This window comes from Mercenaria mercenaria, chromosome 1 (assembly GCF_021730395.1).
Source record: "Mercenaria mercenaria strain notata chromosome 1, MADL_Memer_1, whole genome shotgun sequence".
In the NCBI taxonomy this organism is placed as follows: Eukaryota; Metazoa; Mollusca; class Bivalvia; order Venerida; family Veneridae; genus Mercenaria; species Mercenaria mercenaria.
This window is the reverse complement of record NC_069361.1, coordinates 43,217,152-43,236,339: the sequence shown is the minus strand read 5'-3', so window position 1 is coordinate 43,236,339 and position 19,188 is coordinate 43,217,152. Positions and strand designations below refer to the sequence as shown.

Sequence of the window (19,188 nt, the reverse complement as noted above, 5' to 3'; positions counted from 1 at the left end):
GACCATTCAGACATCAGACAACCAGTCAAATATCTATGTATTGGCTTGTAACTCAACATGTTTTTATTCTGTGAGTTGTAATTAAACTCATTAACTTTAATTTTGAATGTCAGTGAAAGAAGCATTTAGTTACTGGCTTTCTCGGGCTAAAAGCTATACATCTTCTGTTATTAATGACCATTATGTTGAGTATTGCCCAAGAAACTGTTCAATATTTCAAGTTTCAAAATCCAATTAATCTTGTAACCTTTGTTTTACCAGGGGCTTTTGAATATTTTGTACTAAGTACTTTGGATAGTCTGCCGAGGGTTGTTTACCAAAACATTTTGGATATTTTGTCACAGCCTTCTGAATATTTTGCCAAGGACTTTTGAATGGTTTACTAAAAGCTTTTGAATGTTTCATCAAGGACTTTTGAATGAATGTTTAACCCAAAGGCTTTTGAATATTTATCCAAGGACTTTTGAATGTTTTACCAAAGGCTTTTAATTATTTCACCAAGGACAATTGAACACGTTACTGAATTTTTGATGTAGTGTATTTGTAATTATTTCAGCATTTACCTGAACAGAATGCAATTTCGCCATATAAGTCAGTACCAGACCTGTCCTTCAGTAAGATAAACGCCCCTGTCCTGCCAGGATTCAGAGATGCTGAGAGTATTTTGCGTCAAGTGCAGCAAAACCGAGGGTACTTGGAGTCGAACTTTGAAGCAGTACTGCGTGCCAGACAGGAGGTGGAGGTCTATAGCATGCTTGAAGCAGTCTACAATGACAGGTATTAGCTGGTCTTTTGTTATCACCTGCCAAAGGCGAAGGGATATAAATTTGGCAACATTCGTTCATCTATGTGTCTGCATGTCAGTCCAAAATTGAAAACTCTTGCAATTCAAAAGATATTTTAGCAAGAATCACCAGCCCTCACTTAACTATCAATTAGCACATGACATACAAGCTCACATTTAGTACTTTCCCCCTTAACCCAAAAAAAGCAGAGTTTTTGCCAGTTATTTGGTAAAAAGTAAGGACTTTTTACTGTATCTAAGTAACCTATTGATGGATCTTCATGAAACTTTACACAAATACAGGTCATTATAGAGTGGTGGTGCAACTGCAAGTTTTGTCAGGATTACCTCAGTTACTTCAGAGTTAATAATACCCCTTTACTTCAGAGTTAATACCCTTTAATTGTTTTACAATCACCTCAGTTACTTCAGAGTTAATACCCTTTAATTGTTTTACAGTCAATAAATTCCAACATAACAAAGTAATCCATTGATGGATCTTCATGAAATTTTAAAGAAATATAGATTACTATAATGTGGTGGTGAATGCACACACTTTATCAGGATCTCTTCAGTAACTGCTGAGTAATTACCTTTCAATTGTTTTAAAATAATAAATTCTCACAAAACAAAGTAACCCATTTATGGATCTTCATGAAATTTAATGCAGATATATAGCACTGTAGGGCAGTTGTGCACATGCATATTTTGTTAGGATTTATTCAGTAACTGCAGTGTGATTTCCCTTTAATTGTTATATCTCTCATTCACAAAATAACTTACTTGTCGGGGGGAAATAAATACACTGAATTTGCTTGTTTAGGTTGTCAGTAGTTTTTAACTACAGACTTTCAAAATGCAGTACAACTTATATTAAGAGACCACCCAAGGAAAGGGAAAAAAGTGATCTCTTAACACAAGACTAAGTGGTCTCTTAATACAGAACAATCTGCTTTTTAACAACGCAAAAAGCAACTAAAAAGTGTTCTCTTACTGCAAGTGGTCCCTTAACAGCTGTAGTCTCGTGAGTAAGTATAACTACAATGACATTTCTTGAACTGCTTCCCTCTTAAAGCCTGGCTAGGGCCAGATTTTATGATGTAATAAAATCATTCTGGTATTGATGTAGATCATCAGAGGTGCTACCAAGGTGTCTGTATGTTTGGGTTTTTCTTGGGTTTAAAATGTTATCTCAGTTATTAAAATCAATCATTTAACCTAATGAGTGTGCCTGGATTCCTTATCAGTATTAAGCTTTTCCCCCACAAGTTGTTGACAACTTCTCCACACAGACAAGGTGGAAGACATATTGTCTTCTTCACAGGGAAAATATACAACATTTTGTGGTTTGTATGTACGGCCTCCCATTTGAAAGTGAGACTTAATTCATGTAAAAGACGAAACTTGGTATATATGTAAACTTCATATACATATACCGGTATGATCATGGGGTTTGTTATGCTTTTAAAGAAGTCGCTTACTTTGACAACACTTTGCTATTTTCATTTTCTAAGACGATTCTGATTAAAGAATGGAAGAAGGAAAGTCTAAAGTGGCCATACATCTTAAACTTTATACCAGTTCGTTACTGAAATAAAGTCTTTGTATCTTTAAAATTAAATCTTTATAACTGGAATCTTTAAATCAAATCTGTCTCGTAAGTTTTTAAATGCTTTTCTGAAAGTTAATTAGTACTTTTGCTTGTGTAAGACTTTAATTCAAAAAGGCTTGGCCTCTTCTAAATTGTCTCCTTCAAGGACAAAAAATAAATAAATAGGAACCCCAGAGATTAATGACAAAGGATAACTATATTTATCAACAGAACCATTGGTTTACAAATAAATCTAGCCATATTTTTTTGATAAAGCTGTTTTCTAATGAATTTTCTTTTTTGAGAACCAGAATAGAATAAAGTACTTGTCTGTATGAGTTGCACCTATGTAGACTTTGTTTGACAAAAATATTTACCTTATTTTGAGAACCAGATTGGTTTAACAAAAATGTTAACCTTATTTTGAGAACCACACTGGGTTTAACAAAAAATGTTAACCTTATTTTGAGAACCACACTGGGTTTTACAAAAAGGTTAACCATATTTGAGAACTAGACTGAGTTTAACAAAAATGTAAACCTTATTTTGAGAACCAGATGGGTTTAACAAAAAATATTAACCTTATTTTGAGAACCACACTGGGTTTAACAAAAATGTTAATCTTATTTTGAGAACCACACTGGGTTTAACAAAAACCATATTTTTGAGCCATTGTGGATTCAAAAAAAATGCCAATAGCATTTTAACAGTTAACAGCTTTTAAAAGAAATGCATTGCTTACCAGCAAGCATAATAGGATTGGTTTGAATAAAAAATGGCAAATAAAGATGTTTAGTTGTTTTCACATTTCAGCACTGACCAGGAGAAGGTACGCATACAGAAAATGGTGGACAAATCTATACAGAGATTGAGGAAGGAAGTTGAGGTATGATAAAGGGAATATAACTCACCTTTGAATTGTGAATAAGGAAATTCTAACCGAGGTTGATATAATGTTCAAAAATGAGGTTTTTTTTATAGTTTTTTGGACATATGTAAAACAAAGAATTTGATTTCTTTATAATTACAACTTAACTTGTGTGTTAGATTTATTCTCTAACTATTTTCACCTGTCAAATACCCATATACAGGACTGTTTCAGTGATGTCATATAATATTGACATTAAGTGTTAACAGTTGATTTTTAGCTCACCTGTCACATAGTGACAAGGTGAGCTTTTGTGATCGCGCAGCGTCCGCCGTCCGTGCGTCAGTCAGTGCGTGCGTGCGTAAACTTTTGCTTGTGACCACTCTAGAGGTCACATTTTTCATGGGATCTTTATGAAAGTTGGTCAGAATGTTCACCTTGATAATATCTAGGTCAAGTTCGAAACTGGGTTACGTGCGGTCAAAAACTAGGTCAGTAGGTCTAAAAATAGAAAAACCTTGTGACCTCTCCAGAGGCCATATTTTTCAAAGGATCTTCATGAAAATTTGTGAGAATGTTCACCTTGATGATATCTAGGTCAAGTTCAAAACTGGATCAACTGCGGTCAAAAACTAGGTCAGTAGGTCAAATAATAGAAAATCCTTGTGACCTGTCTAGAGGTCATATTTTTCATGGGATCTGCATGAAAATTGGTCAGAATGTTCATCTTGATGATATCTAGGTCAAGTTTCGAAACTGGGTCACGTCCTGTCCAAAACTAGGTCAGTAGGTCAAATAATAGAAAAACCTTGTGACCACTCTTAGAGGCTATATTTTTCATGGTATCTGTATGAAAGTTGGTCTGAATGTTCATCTTGATGATATTTAGGTCAGGTTCGAAACTGGGTCAACTGCAGTCAAAAACTAGGTCAGTAGGTCAAATAATAGAAAATCCTTGTGACCTGTCTAGAGGTCATATTTTTCATGGGATCTGAAAGAAAATTGGTCAGAATGTTCATCTTGATGATATCTAGGTCAAGTTCGAAACTGGGTCACGTCCGGTCCAAAACTAGGTCAGTAGGTCAAATAATAGAAAAACCTTGTGACCTCTGTAGAGGCCGTATTTTTCATGCGATCTGCATGAAAATTGATCAGAATGTTCATCTTGATGATATCTAGGTCAAGTCCGAAACTGGGTCAACTGTGGTCAAAAACTAGGTCAGTAGGTCAAATGATAGAAAATCCTTGTGACCTCTCTAGAGGTCATATTTTTCATGGGATCTGCATGAAAATTGGTCAGAATGTTCATCTTGATGATATCTAGGTCAAGTTCGAAACTGGGTCACGTCCGGTCCAAAACTAGGTTAGTACGTCAAATAATAGAAAAACCTTTTGACCTCTCTAGAGGTCATATTTTTTATGGGATCTGCATGAAAATTGGTCAGAATGTTCATCTTGATAATATCTAGGTCAAGTTTGAAACTGGGTCACATGCGGTCCAAAACTAGGTCAGTAGGTCAAATAATAGAAAAACCTTTTGACCACTCTAGAGGCCATATTTTTCATGGGATCTGTATGAAAGTTGGTCTGAATGTTCATCTTGATGATATCTAGGTCAGATTTGAAACCGGGTCAACTGCGGTCAAAAACTAGGTCACTAGGTCTAAACATAGATAAACCTTTTGACCTCTCTAGAGGCCATATTTTTAAATGGATCTTCTTGAAAATTGGTGAGAATGTTCACCTTGATGATATCTAGGTCAAATTCGAAACTAGGTCATGTGCGGTCATAAACTAGGTCAATAGGTCTAAAAATAGAAAAACCTTGTGACCTCTCTTGAGGCCATACTTTTCATGAGATCTTCATGAAAATTAGTGAGAATGTTCACCTTGATGATATCTAGGTCAAGTGAAAAACTGGGTCACATGCCTTTAAAAACTAGGTCATTTTGTAAAATAATAGCAAAACCTTGTGACCTCTCTAGAGGCCATATTTTTCAATGGATCTTCATAAAAATTGGTCAGAATTTTTATCTTGATGATATCTAGGTCAAGCTCAGAACTAGGTCACATGAGCTCAAAACTAGGTCACTATGTCAAATAATAGAAAAAACGACGTCACACTCAGTTCATGTGGGGACAGGTGAGCGATTCAGGACCATCATGGTCCTCTTGTTAGTTCATCTGAGCAGGATGAGCAATTTTAATCACTCACTGACCATGGTCCGACCGTAGTCTGCCTGTCAGTTGTCCTTCCACAGTTTTCTTCTACAACATCCCTGAAGCTGCTTAGTGGAAGTTGATGAAACTTGGCCTTGATGTTCTTTGAATGGTCTTCTTCCAAAATTGTTCAAATGGTTCTGCTTGGCTGCACATAGGGGCAGCCAGAACTAAAAATAGAGAGAAAAAAAACCAGATTACATCTCCTCCTAAATCAGTTGTTGGATTTTGTAATAATTTCACGTAAATAGGCCTTCTGTGAAGCTCTACCAAGGTTGTTCAGATTATTCTGATTATTTAAAAAAACATGGCCATCTGGGGGCTTGGTCAGTTTTTCCTATATGTTTATAGTGAAAACTTGATAAATCTCTTTGTTTGAAACAGCAGTTGTAACTCTGTAAGCTGATGAAATAGTGTCAGCTTGTGGTAACTGCTGTCATTGAAATATTTTAGCGACAGTGTCACTTACATCTTAGTAAATCAAATAAAACATATTAATACATCCCATCCTTGACTGTATACTGTTTCATTTATATCATAATGTAAATAGACACGTCTGATTCAGGAAAAAGCTGGTCATGTTGCAGATACATTTTTAGCTCGACTATTCGAAGAATAAGTAGAGCTATCCTACTCACCACGACGTCGGCCTCGGTGTCGGCGTCACACCTTGGTTAAGTTTTTCGTACCAGTCCACATTTTGACAAAGTCATTTGAGATAAAGCTTTGAAACTTTAAACACTTGTTTACCATCATCTTGGCCAGTTATAGGCAAGAGCACATAACTCCATCAAGAATTTTGGCTGAATTATGGCCCCTTTTGACTTAGAAATCATGGTTAAGTTTTTCGTACCAGTTCATATTTTGACAAAGTCTTTTAAGATAAAGCTTTGAAACTTTTAACACTTGTTAACCATCACCATGGCCAGTTATAGGCAAGAGTACATAACTCCATCAGGGATTTTGGCTGAATTATGGCCCCCTTTCGACTTAGAAATCTTGGTTAAGTTTTTCGTACCACTTCATATTTAGACAAAGTCTTTTGAGATAAAGCTTTGAAACTTTCAACACTTGTTTACCATCACCATGTCCAGTTATAGGCAAGAGCACATAACTCCATCAAGGATTTTGGCTGAATTATGGCCCTTTTTGACTTAGAAATCTGGGTTAATATTTCGTACCAGTTCATATTTTGACAAAGTCTTTTGAGATAAAGCTTTGAAACTTTAAACACCTGGTTACCATCACCATGTCCAGTTATAGGTTAGAGTACATAACTCCATCAAGGATTTTGGCTGAATTATGGCCCATTTTGACTTAGAAATCTTGGTTAAGTTTTTCGTACCAGTTCATATTTTTTGTAAAGTGTTTGACGTATGGCTTTGAAACTTTTATCACTTGTTTAGTATAATAGTCTCTATCTGTAGGAAAAAGAACATAACTCTATCATCTATTTTGGCTGAATTATGGCCCTTTTTGGACTTTGAAATTGGTTCTGTTTTCATACAAGTCCATGTTTTGTCAAAACTATTTGACATATGGCTTTTAAACTTTGAACACTTGTTTATCATTATGATTTCCATCTGTAGCCAAGAGTACATAACTATTTTGACTGAATTATGGCCCTTTTTGGACTTTGAAATTGGCTCATTTGTTGCCATTTAGTGCAAGACTTATCGAAATCAAAGTAATACAGGAACATTGTTTGTCTAATCTATTTATTTCTTTTGTCTGAATATCCGTGGAAATATTTTGACCCCATTCTTCCATCAATTCCTCGAAAAGTCGAGCGCGCTGTCATCAGACAGCTCTTGTTAGCTCGACTATCCGAAGAATATGGAGAGCTATACTACTCACCCCGGCGGCGTTGTTGAAGTTTTTGATCAAGTCAAACAACATTGCTCAGTAACTTCAATATTAAGGAATAGGTTATTGCTACCAATCTTGGAATAAAGAAGCTTGTATAGTGGCCATGGTTTTAGATATATTTTGGATTCCTTGCATCAAGGTCAAGATCATTGTTACTAAAAATAAAAAAAATGGTTTTCTCACAGCCTGGTAAATAGATAGCTTTCATAGAGACCTATGTTTTTGTTTCATTTTGGGTGGCTTAGGTCAATGTCATAGTTACTGGATATAGAAAATCGGTTTTCGATCTGTAATTTAGTAAGGGACGAGTAGCAAATACAAAGAGACTGAAAGTCAATTGCATTTAAGTGCTTTTTGAAGGTAGAGAATGCTTTATCAAGGGAGAAACCTTTATCACATTCGGAGGGGATACCAATTCACTGAATTTGCTTGTTAACACCTGGAATAATAGGGCTGCTTGCCTTGAAATCACGAAATAAAGTTTGCACAAAAATTACCCAATGTACAGAGGTGTTACAACCATGTCCTAACCATTCCACGTCATAAAAGTCAGTTATTATAACAAAACTGAGGCAGTGATGCAAGATGGATTTGATAAGTTATCAATATTGTAGTTAACATGTAATAATTCTGTCTAGACACTTTGTTGTTTCTTGGAATTTTTACAACTTTCCAGCATCTATTTCCATCATTACTTGATTCATATTTCGTGGAAAATGTTTTTAGCTCACCCGAGAACAGGAAGTATTCTCATAATTTGATTACTTACTGTGAAGTTAGCAAAAGATCTTGTGATTAAATTTTGGTTTTCATTTTTTTTGTTCATCCCCGGTTAACATTACTGAGAAGTCAGTATTAATGATAGGGGCCTAATTTTTGGGGAATTGGTAATAATATCGCTCATTGATATGAAGTTGATTGAAAAATGAAACCAGTGTCAAGTTGACATTTAACTTTCTGAATGGTTGTATTCATGCCCCCACATAAATAACAGTTGTAGACCCATGCCAGTGTGAAAAAATAAATTGTTGACATGACTGAAACTAAGCCATAATCACACTTGGCCAGAAGGAATCTCTTCAACACATTTCCTTGTGCTGCTTGGTTTATTTTGATAAAAAAACTAGGTCACTAGATCAAACAAAGAGGAAAATAATCAATTAATGTTCTTCCTCTCTGTACCAAGTTTGGAAAAAAGCAGTTTTACAGTTGTAACTGGGTACGAAAAGACTCTGCTAAACTCATTTTGTCATATAATGTTGTGCAATATGTTTCTAAAGAAAAGAGACTTTTTACAGCTTGGAAAAGAAGCAGATGAACAGTTGTTACCCTTAATGAACAGACTCTGTCTAACTGAATATGTTCTTGTTTTGTTTGATTGTGTTATATGTATTCAAAGAGACTTTTTACAGATTTGATTTCTCAGATTTCTTTCTCTTCTATACAGCAGATGGTTACTTTATTACTTACTGCCAGTACTAAGCCTGTAAATTAAAGTTTGTGACAGATATGTTTTATGTAGTTGTCACAGCTGTTTGAATTTGCGTCACATTTATTTCTCCGAAAGTGAATGTTTGTCTGGTTATTCATTGCATAGTGTAACAGACGCTCAAAATAAATATAAAAATTTGAGCCGTGCCATGAGAAAACCAACATTGTGGGTTTGCGACCAGCATGGATCCAGACCAGCCTGCGCATCCACGCAGTCTGGTCAGGATCCATGCTGTTCGCTTTCAAAGACTATTGTTATTAGAGAAACCATTAGCGAACAGCATGGAGCCTGACCAGACTGCGCAGATGTGCAGGCTGGTCTGTATCCATGCTGGTCGCAAACCCACTATGTTGGTTTTCTCATGGCACGGCTCAAATGTTATTCAGGAGCTCAGACTTACCCATTGAAAAAAAAACAACAAGTGAATATTTATTCATGTAAAGCTAATGTATCTTATTACATAAACATTTTTAAACACATTTATTATGGAACCTTTAAAGTCAATATATTTCCATATTGGTGAGTAAATTTTATACCAGGAATGTGATGTCATTTTTGACATCATTATATCCTCAGATACAAAATAGATAGGGGATATTATAGAGTCAGGCATGTCTGTCCACCTGTTGGTCCGTCCGTCCATCTGTCAATGGTGTCTGCTCCATATCTTCTTTACTGCAAGGAAGATTTTCATTAACCAGGATCTATAGTTTAACTTTATAGAAACAATTTGCGGAGCATACAATACGGGTCGGAAGGTCCAAGGTCAATGTCACACTTGGAGGTCAAATAGTTTTTGTTCGCTTCCTATTGTCTAAACAACTTGGAAGAGTTTTATTTAAGCAATGTCATTTGTTCACATTACCAAGATGATGTGAGAAGAGCACAATCAAGATCACTAGGTCCAAGGTTAAGGTCATACTTAAGGTTTAAGGTCAGATACGTTATTTCTTGTTTTCTCCATATCTTCTGAACTGCTGGGGAAATTTTCATAAAACTAGCATCAGTTTTTAACCCCATCAAGACTGTTGTGCATATTGCATAATCCGGGTTACTGGGTCCAAGATCAAGGTCTGGTTTTGAGGTCAAAGTTCAGAAAGCTTAATTTTGTATCTGCTGAACCACTTGATTGAATTTCATAAAACTAGTATCAGTTGTTAACCTCATCAAGACAACACAGGTCACTAGGTCCAAGGTCAAGGTCACAAATGGTGGTCAAAGTTCATGATTGCAACAATTTACTTTTCCTGTAACGAAGCGGCATCTGAAGATATTATTCGCCTATAGTGATAGCTCTAGTTTCATTTTTTTCTTCCTGTTAAAAAGCTCAATGTTTTCAATTTTATTGTGGTAAAAGAAAAATACATTATCAATTTTAAGTGTAAATGCAAATTTTGTGAAAAGGTTTTGTGTAATATTCACTCATTCAGTCTTTTTTGTGGCTCCTAAAGTAACGCAATTCTTTTGTTTATGAACATATGCATGTCCAATTTTTTTAACAGCTCAGGTGTCTGTCCTGACATTGATTCAAGTTCAAACAGAGTGTGTGGGAAATGCAGAAAAATGACAGAATGACAGTGCATGTTTAAAAACTTAACTACACAGTTATCGCATGTTTTACTGTACGTATTTTTGTCCTTTATTTTTTCAGCGCGAGGTCACTGATGATATGGTTATATCTGAGATGAAAAAGAAAGGGGCAAGTTCAGTTCCAGGGGCTGTTAAAATTCCTGAACCTGCACCAGCCCCAAAACAGAGCTCCAAGTTTGGCATACGTGGCAGGCTACAGCAACCCAAAATGGAACCCAAAGTTGAACCAAAGAAAACAGTTGGAAAGAGACCAGGAATGGGTGGAAAAGAGAATGTTCACAAATTCTATAGGCCACCTCCAAAGGTAAATGAGCCGTGCCATGAGAAAACCAACATAGTGGGTATGCGACCAGCATGGATCCAGACCAGCCTTCGCATCCGCGCAGTCTGGTCAGGCTCCATGCTGTTCGCTTACAGTTTCTCCAATTCAAATAGGCTTTAAAAGCGAACAGCATGGATCCTGACCAGACTGCGCGAATGCACAGGCTGGTCTGGATCCATGCTGGTCGCATACCCACTATGTTGGTTTTCCCATGGCACGGCTCAAATTATTTTACAAAAATGTATATGAAATGGCACAGTTTTGATATAAGAAATACGCAAATAGCTATTAAATTCCTATGTCTGCATCCTTTATTGAAAGAACTGAGCATCCTCCATAAATAGAATAATTATTTTTCCACCAAATATTTATTTGTGAGAAAATCATTTAACTTGTGAGTAATACTATATAGAGTAACTCTACTTTTTAGCTCGACTATTCGAAGAATAGGGGAGCTATCCTACTCGCACCGGCGTGAGCGTCACACAAATTTTAAAGTTTGCGTACCACCCCAAATATTTTCAAAGTCCATTGAGATATTGCTTTCATATTTTGCATACTTGTTTACCATCATGACCCCATTCTGTTAACAGGAGCAGACAATTCTATCAAGCATTTTGACTGAGTTATGGCCCCTTTTCGACTTAGAATATGCTTATTGTAATGTTAAAGTTTGTGTACCACCCCAAATATTTTCAAAGTCCATTGAGAAATTGCTTTCATATTTTAGCATACTTGTTTACCATCATGACCCCCATCTGTAAACAGGAGCAGACAACTCTATCAAGCATTTTGACTGAATTATGGCCCCTTTTCGACTTAGAATATGCTTATTGTAATGTTAAAGTTTGCGTACCACCCCAAATATTTTCAAAGTCCATTGAGATATTGCTTTCATATTTTGCATACTTGTTTACCATCATGACCCCAGTCTGTAAACAGGTGCAGACAACTCTATCAAGCATTTTGACTGAATTATGGCCCCTTTTCAACTGAGAATATGCTTATTGTAATGTTAAAGTTTTACTTATAGCATATATTATACTACCAAGCGAGAATCGAGAATAGTCGAGCGTGCTGTCCACTGACAGCTCTTGTTAATATTCAATTGAGAGGTATATTTAATAATATATTATTTTAAAGCCTCAGAAAGGAGGCATATAGTAATTGCACTGCTTGTCTGTACATTAGTGGGTTCATTAGTTTATCCATCCCAAATACTTCTTGTGTCAGCTACAACTTCTAAATGATTCGTACAATTCGAATGAAACTCTACACATCTCAAGTGTAAAGCAAAATTAGAAAGTTTATTGCAGACAAGAGTTAGATATATACCTGAAAGATCAGCTTCTGTCTATTCCATTCATTTAATTGAGCCAAAAAAAAATGCAAAACATGACATATGTCTATTTCATATGAAAATTCCTCATATCTCTGTTGTTACTCAATAGTTTTGATTTAAACTTAAAATGGTTGTTCCACATTGTCACCAACATCATATGACACAAGGTTCATAATATAGGCACCAAAATGCTATAAGTTATGCCCCCCTTTTACTTAGAATTTTAGGTTCAAGGTCTGATGCACTTTTGTTCTATCTCAGTTATTACTAAATAATTTGATTCAAACTTAAAATAGCTGTTCGACATTATTAGCCACATGATGTGACACATGGTGCATTACTTTTGCAGAAATTTTCCATGGATTATGTCCTTTTTATACTTATTTATTGTTTTGATACACTGTATCTCAATCTCTGTTGTTACTAAATACATTTGACACATTGTCCAATATTTTCATCCGCATTGGAGTCATTAAACACTTCAGTGACAGCTCCAGCTTCCTCAGATGTTCCCAGTTTCACTATCAAGCATCGAAACAGTCAAGCGCTCCATCTCTTGTGACAGCCCTTGTTTTGTTGTTCTGTTCACATTTGCTCACATTTCAATAGTATGAATCATTTTAGTTCACACCATTTAACATTGTAAATAATGAATAAGGTTGCTATTATAAAGATGTTATCTTGGATAATAAATTGTACACTATTTTAGCATAACCACAAATTTTCACAGTATCAATTTATAATATAATTTCATGATAAATTTGATAAACCTACATCTTATGTAATGTCTGTAATAAACATTATTCAGTATTTCATATACTTAAGCTACTAGGCGTAAAAAAAGAAATTTTTTGTTTCCGGTATCCTGACCTACCCTCAATTTTTGGCCTGACCCTATGTTTTTATGTTAAATGTTTTTATGGCCTTAGAGAATTTTTTTTTTAACTTTGTAACAAAAAGTTGCAAAACTTCACTTTTTGTGCTTTAAACATGGTCAGTGATGTTAGAAATCAACTTACTGTTGCTCTAAAGGCATAACCCCCTTATTTGTATTCATTTTTTGACATGAAAATAATTTCCAAAAAGCTCACTTAATAAAAAAAAAAATTCCAAGAAAAAAAATTTTTGAGCAGAAACAAAGAATTTTTTTTATAGACTGTAGTTTTGTACCATTAACATGGGATTTTATTTTTGATCCCTTAAAAACCAATTAAGTGCAGTGTTTTTGCAACAAGTAAAATGAACACAGTCATTTTGGTACATGCTTGTATTACTAATCTAAAGAATGATCTATGAAATCATCTTGTCCTTGTAAGATAGGGAAGGGAAACAAAATATTTATTACATTGCCTAAGGTAGGCTACTCTGAGAACTTTTCTTCTTGGTGATACAGATTTTACTCCCTTGTATATATATTGCGGATTAGATATCATGAATATTTTCCATGATAGAAGAATATATAGGGGTCTTCATGGCCAAGTTGTTAAGGTCCCTGACTTAAAATCGCTTCTCCCTAAACACAGGTTTCAAAACCTTGGGTGTAGAATTGGGTCTTGTGATGAAGCCATCCAGTTGGCTTACAAAAGGTGGGTGATTCTACCCGTCTGTCTGCTTATGCCTGAAATAATGACTGGAGGGGCACCTGGATATGCAAATATTTAGGAGGCAACCATGGCCAAGTTAATGTGCGTTAAGTTGAAATCACATCTCCCTCCCTGTTGTGTTGTTGAAAACCATGCCTAGGTTATAGAATCGTTACATGTGAGGAAGCCATCCAGCTGGCTTACAGAAGGTCAGTTGTTTGCCTGTGCCGGAAATAATGCCCAGAGACACCCGAGTCATACACACTCTAAAGGTCCTAATGTTGGTCATTTTAATGATGATTGACTTAATAAACTCTGAGAGGAGCTTGATACCGAGTTATCTGGATTCAAAATGTGGGTCAGTATGTCAAATCATAGAAGAACTTCATTATCAGTCAAACTTTTTATGCCTAACCTTTCTGAAGCATGGTCAGAATGTTTGTCTTGAAATCTAGGTCAAGATTAAAACTGGGGTCAAAAACTTAGTCACTTGGTCACTAGGTCGCATCATAGAAAAACTTTTTAACACAGAGGACACATTTTGTACCCATTCTACACAAAACCTGGTGAGAATGTTTGTACAAGATCTGTCCTCAAAGCTATATTTTTTTTATCTGATTTAAATGAAATATGGTCAGAATACATAGTATCTGTCTTTATAAAATCTAGGTCAAGTTTGAAACTAGATCATCTTGTGTCAAAAACTAGATCACTATAGGTTGAATTATAGAAAACCCTCATTAACACTCCAAAAGCCACTTTATATGAATGATCTACATAAAACTTGATAAAAACTTTTATATGTCATGTTTGAAACTGTATCATCTGACATCTTGGTTCAAAAAGGTCACTTGGTCAGATTATAAAAATAACCTTGTTAACTCTTCAGACCATCTTGCAACTTAATCTACATGAAACCTTGTCAGAACGTTCATTATGAAATGTAGGCCAGGTTCAAAACTTAGTAACTTTTTCTGGTGAATATCAATTATTTTTGTTTTTAAACGTCTGTAAACTTGAAAATGTTTTCATGAACATAATTTGTTAACTACTTGTATGTGTCCTGTGTTCTATATGGATAATGCATTGGAGATTTCGGCTGAAATTTTGCTCTCAAAGTAGTTTAAACATGTATCCTGTAAGTTCCTGGAAGTTTGGAGCCATTCACTGCATCTCACTTGATGATGTTATAGTAGACTGAATTTCCCTTATAAAATTCAACAATGGCTTGATGTGTTTTCTAGGAGTCAATAGAAAATCTCTCTTGTATTTTATGACATTTTGTACATCTGAATAAAGTTCCCTTCCTCTCCATAAACATAATGGGAGCTGTAAAGTGTTTTGCTTGCATCACACCAGCAAAGTGCCAGAGGATTATTTAAGTCCTTCAGTACAATTTTACTTTCTCTACAGTCACCAGTTACATTTAGTATGTTACATTTGTTACCTCTGTAATCACTCACAAAAAATGATTTATCAGTCAGCATAGCAAGTCCTCCTGGAATTCCCAATGTTCCATAACTACCGAGTAGTTCACCTCGCCAGTTAAGCCATGTAACTTCATGCTTTGCTCTGTCAGATACATAGATAGAGTGTCTGTTGGTAGTGACATAATCTGGGTAAATGAAAATATTTTTACCTCTTAAGTTTTTTGTAACAGTTACTAGGATTGTGCCTTTCAAGTCCATGATTTTGAGCATTGCAGGATCTTGGAATGTTACAGCTAGTTTTTCTTGATAGTAACTTATACCGTAACATTCTCCATCTACTTTCAGTGTGTTTTTCATAGAGAGTCCGTTTGAGGAGAAATATAGAAACTGTATTGTTTGGATATCTGGCATTGTAACAGCAAGTTCATCTTTGGCGGTTGTTGTGATATCACGGGGCTGTGAACTTAGGCTTAGTTGTTGAATGGATTGACTATTGGTATCTACCATTTTAACTGAGTAATTGTTATTATCTGCTAGGAATATTTGGTCTGGATCAGAAGTAACTGTTGTCAGTCCAGTTATGAAACTTTTATTTTTATCTGATGAAGTCTTAACATGGAAATCTCTAGGAGGAGATATTTTGCTGAACTTGAAAGCAGTGGCTGAAGGCAGACTTGGCTGTTTTAGCAGTTTAGGTGTTAATGTACCTAGTGATTTCTCATTTTGAAGAAGTGTTTTAATGGCTGGACTTGGTTTGAACACATATTCTTTAATATCTTTTGTTGTTGTCAGTTGTGATATTATTTTTGCATTTTCTAGGATCAATCGCTCAGCATTTTTAATCTCAATAAAAAGTCTGTCAGCTTTCCTTGTCAAGTTGAGGTGTTTTATCTTATCACATGTTGCTTTTAGAGATTGTATGGTATTAACAAATGTTGTTTTTGTGGTCTTTAACTTTGTTTCATTCTCTTGCTGTAAAGTTTTTGCTGCATCTTTAGCCTTCTTCTCAACTACATCTAATCTTTGGTTAATCTCTTGTCTGAACTTTGATATTTCAGCAAGAACGTCTTTCAAAGAAGTATTGGATTTTGCAACCTTTTCCTTAAGGTCTGCTGATACCTTCTGACATTCTTCAGTTATTCTCCTTTGCTCCTTAAATGTATCTTTGATCTCAGTGCTGTCTATGGTCTGTCCTGATATATCGGGTATATAGTCAACACAGCAGGATGTAGGGGTATGTTTGAGTGTTACACATACACTGCATAGAAGTGCTTTATGGTCATTGCAGTAGAATTTAATAATTTCTTTTTTGTGTTTGTTGCAAGGATCTGTTAGGTCATCTGTCTGTCCAACATGAGTAGATCTAGATGTTGTGAAAAGTGTTTGACTCTTTGGCATGTGAGCTTTATCCAGGAGTTGGTGATACCTAAGTGGCTTTGGTCTCCTATGGGTGTTAAAGCATGAGTCTCATAGGTGCTCTTCACAATCTACACAGTACCTCGCAGCAGGTAGTCTCAGGTCATCTCTGTCACAGGGCTGACAAAAAACTTCAAAATCCTCTCCAGAACCTCGAGAAAGAGTTGATGATAAGTTCTGTGGAGCTTTTTTACCAGGGGCAGCCATGATTAAACTGGAATATACAAAATAAATGTAATTTCATTTTTGACTTACAAAAATTTCACCCTTCATAAAAAATTGATTTATTATTTCATGTTGCAGGTACCTTCTCAACTGGAAGTGTCATATACTTCCGGAATTACCCTTTTCTCAACTGGAAACTGTTACTGGTTTGCAGTAGTTATGCCTGTTTTGGATTATTTCAATGTTGGAGTTCTGATAACTTACACTAGATGAGTAATATTTCAAACATCCACTCAAACTTATAGCTCTAAAACAAAAGCCTGTGTGCATATTGATGAGAGAGGACTAACAAAACACAAAAAGTCATTTAAGAAACCCTCTTTGACAACACCTTCTCATGCCCAGGAATCTTATGTGGTATACATGCATTACAGTTCCTTATTTCAAATATGTACATTTAATTTGAGGGAATATTGAAAAGATTACAAACCTGGTGAAATTTATTTCTGGATTCTGGCATTGAAAGCAGATGAAATTTATGTCTAAAGAATGCTTTTGAAAACAGGTGAAATTTATGTCTGGATTCCGCATTTGAAAGTAGTTGAAATTTGTGTCTGGAGTCTGCCATTCAAGCAGATAAGATTTATGTCTGGATTCTGCCTTCGAAAGCAGATAAGATTTATGCATGGATTCTGCTATTGGAAGCAGGTGAATTTTGTGTCTGGATTCTGCTACATACTGCACTGCCTAACATACACCGGTGTTAACATTCTGTTCTTAAGACCTCCAAACAAGGGCCACTACTATAAAACCTGCTGATAAAAGCCATTATTTTCTCTTTCAGTTTTACAATAAATGGAGAAAATTTACTTTTACCCTGACAAAAGGACTGGTGTTTTTGAAACTACATATCATAATCCAGTGAAATATGTAAATCATAGTAAATGATAGATAAAAATATTTTTGAATTCTGAATTCAGTGTTATTAACCCTTAGCCTGCTGGCAGCAGATGATTCTGCCTTTGCGACCAGTGCAGACCAAGATCAGCCTGCACATCCGTGCAGTCTGATCATGGTCTGCACTGTTCGCTATTCAGTCAGTAAATTTTTAGTGAAAACCCCTTTGAATAATAAGTGGTACTGTCCAAATTGAAAGATGGACCAGTCCATTATAGAAATATAGCAGGGTAAGGGTTAATATTTTATAATATTGTATATGTTAATAGAATCCAGCTGTGTCCTAAATTTTGACATTTCATATTTCGACTTAAAAGTTTTGAACTTTAGAAAAAGAAATATAACACATACCTGTTTTTAAAATAATCATTTCTCCAAAGTACTTGAAATTATGTCTTGTAAATTAAGAGGATTCAAACTGTTTCTAATATTTACCTGAAATTAATCCTTCCCAAGGACACAATATGGGCCAATTAAAAATGTGTATGGTAATCATAAATCTATAAAACTGCAGGCTGTCTGCAGAACTTTGAAATTTGATACTTTTTTTATTAAAGTTTATATAAATTGATTATAGATAGAGGTTGAATATCAGTTTGTTTGTAAAAATCAATCTTTTTATCTGATCTGGCTTGAGTTTCATGCTTAAATATGTATACGCTAGATATTATTCCCCCCCTCTCCCTTCCCGCTACGCTTTCTGTAAAATCTTTACAGTCTTCAGTAAATCTTAAAAAAAAAAATTCTTGTTTATGTTATAACCCGCACACTGTGGCCAGTATGATTTTTATATGTCATTTAGAAACCAATGAAAATAAACCTTATTTTTGCTTATTCTGTGATGCGAGGCTGTCAAGCAGAAATAAATTCCGCATATTTAAACTATCGGCAGAATTTTTTGACGCAGAAAGAAATATAATGACCCGTTATCTTTATCTCACAAGCTTTTCGTCTGCTGTCAAGTTATTCACACGGTATCGATTGTGGTTGATTGCTTTTGTTATTGTATCAGTCTATTGTCCACGAATGAATGGTTACTGTTTTGGACGTGTAATCTTTACAAGTGTGTATCACAAAACACGCTAGGTTTGACAAAGTTTTAACGTTATATAAATTTGGGGGGGGGGGCAAAAAAATGAGCATTTTGCGATATTTTAAACAGAAGGACCCTATTCCCATTTTAACTCTGATTTCTGATCATGCACGGTAATGAAAAGATATCAGATTTAAACATAAATCAGCTGCGCCAACTTCACTGACCTAGATTCCAATCTAGATAATGCCACCAAGACATAACTGACGAGAACGATATGCATTTGAGTCTTTAATTATGATGTAGTAAATGCGGTAGCTGTTTTCCAAGCGCAGAATTTACTTCCAGTTTATGCAAACCGCAAAAAATTAATTCCTGCTTTTCTCGAAGGTCGCAGAAATAAAAAACGCAGAAATAAACTAGGCCCATTTCAGGATAAAACCGCAGAATTAACCCGCTATATGGTATTATGTCAAATTAGCTGATATGACTGCCCTGTGTGGAGGAAATAAAGAAATCTTATCTT

At 35.3% G+C, this 19,188-nt stretch overlaps 2 protein-coding genes across 5 annotated transcripts in view; one reads left to right on the top strand and one right to left on the bottom strand.

The window, feature by feature from the left end:
- The window catches only part of LOC123523113 (protein TALPID3-like), a 140,335-nt gene that overhangs the window by 96,344 nt on the left and 24,803 nt on the right, over positions 1–19,188 (top strand). For all 3 annotated transcript variants that reach the window (XM_053545578.1, XM_053545585.1, XM_053545576.1), the window contains exons 15-17: positions 557–777; positions 3,189–3,261; positions 10,476–10,718. In XM_053545578.1, coding sequence (XP_053401553.1) covers positions 557–777; positions 3,189–3,261; positions 10,476–10,718 — 537 coding nt within the window. The remainder of the gene's footprint in view (positions 1–556; positions 778–3,188; positions 3,262–10,475; positions 10,719–19,188) is intronic.
- On the bottom strand, positions 11,045–18,637 carry LOC128557679 (uncharacterized). Of its 2 annotated transcripts, none has more exons than XM_053545607.1 (2): positions 18,065–18,637; positions 11,045–16,721 (listed from the first exon to the last, which is right to left on the bottom strand). In XM_053545607.1, the coding sequence occupies exon 2, from the start codon at positions 16,487–16,489 to the stop codon at positions 14,933–14,935; it is 1,557 nt and encodes a 518-aa protein (XP_053401582.1). In that variant the 5' UTR covers positions 16,490–16,721; positions 18,065–18,637; the 3' UTR covers positions 11,045–14,932. The 2 variants fall into 2 exon arrangements, with proteins under 2 accessions (XP_053401582.1, XP_053401576.1); XM_053545601.1 differs by lacking the exon at positions 18,065–18,637 and adding an exon at positions 17,981–18,062.

Bases quoted from the DNA above. Each gene is read 5' to 3' on its own strand.
- LOC128557679 (XM_053545607.1), bottom strand. From the start codon at position 16,489: ATGCCAAAGAGTCAAACACTTTTCACAACATCTAGATCTACTCATGTT.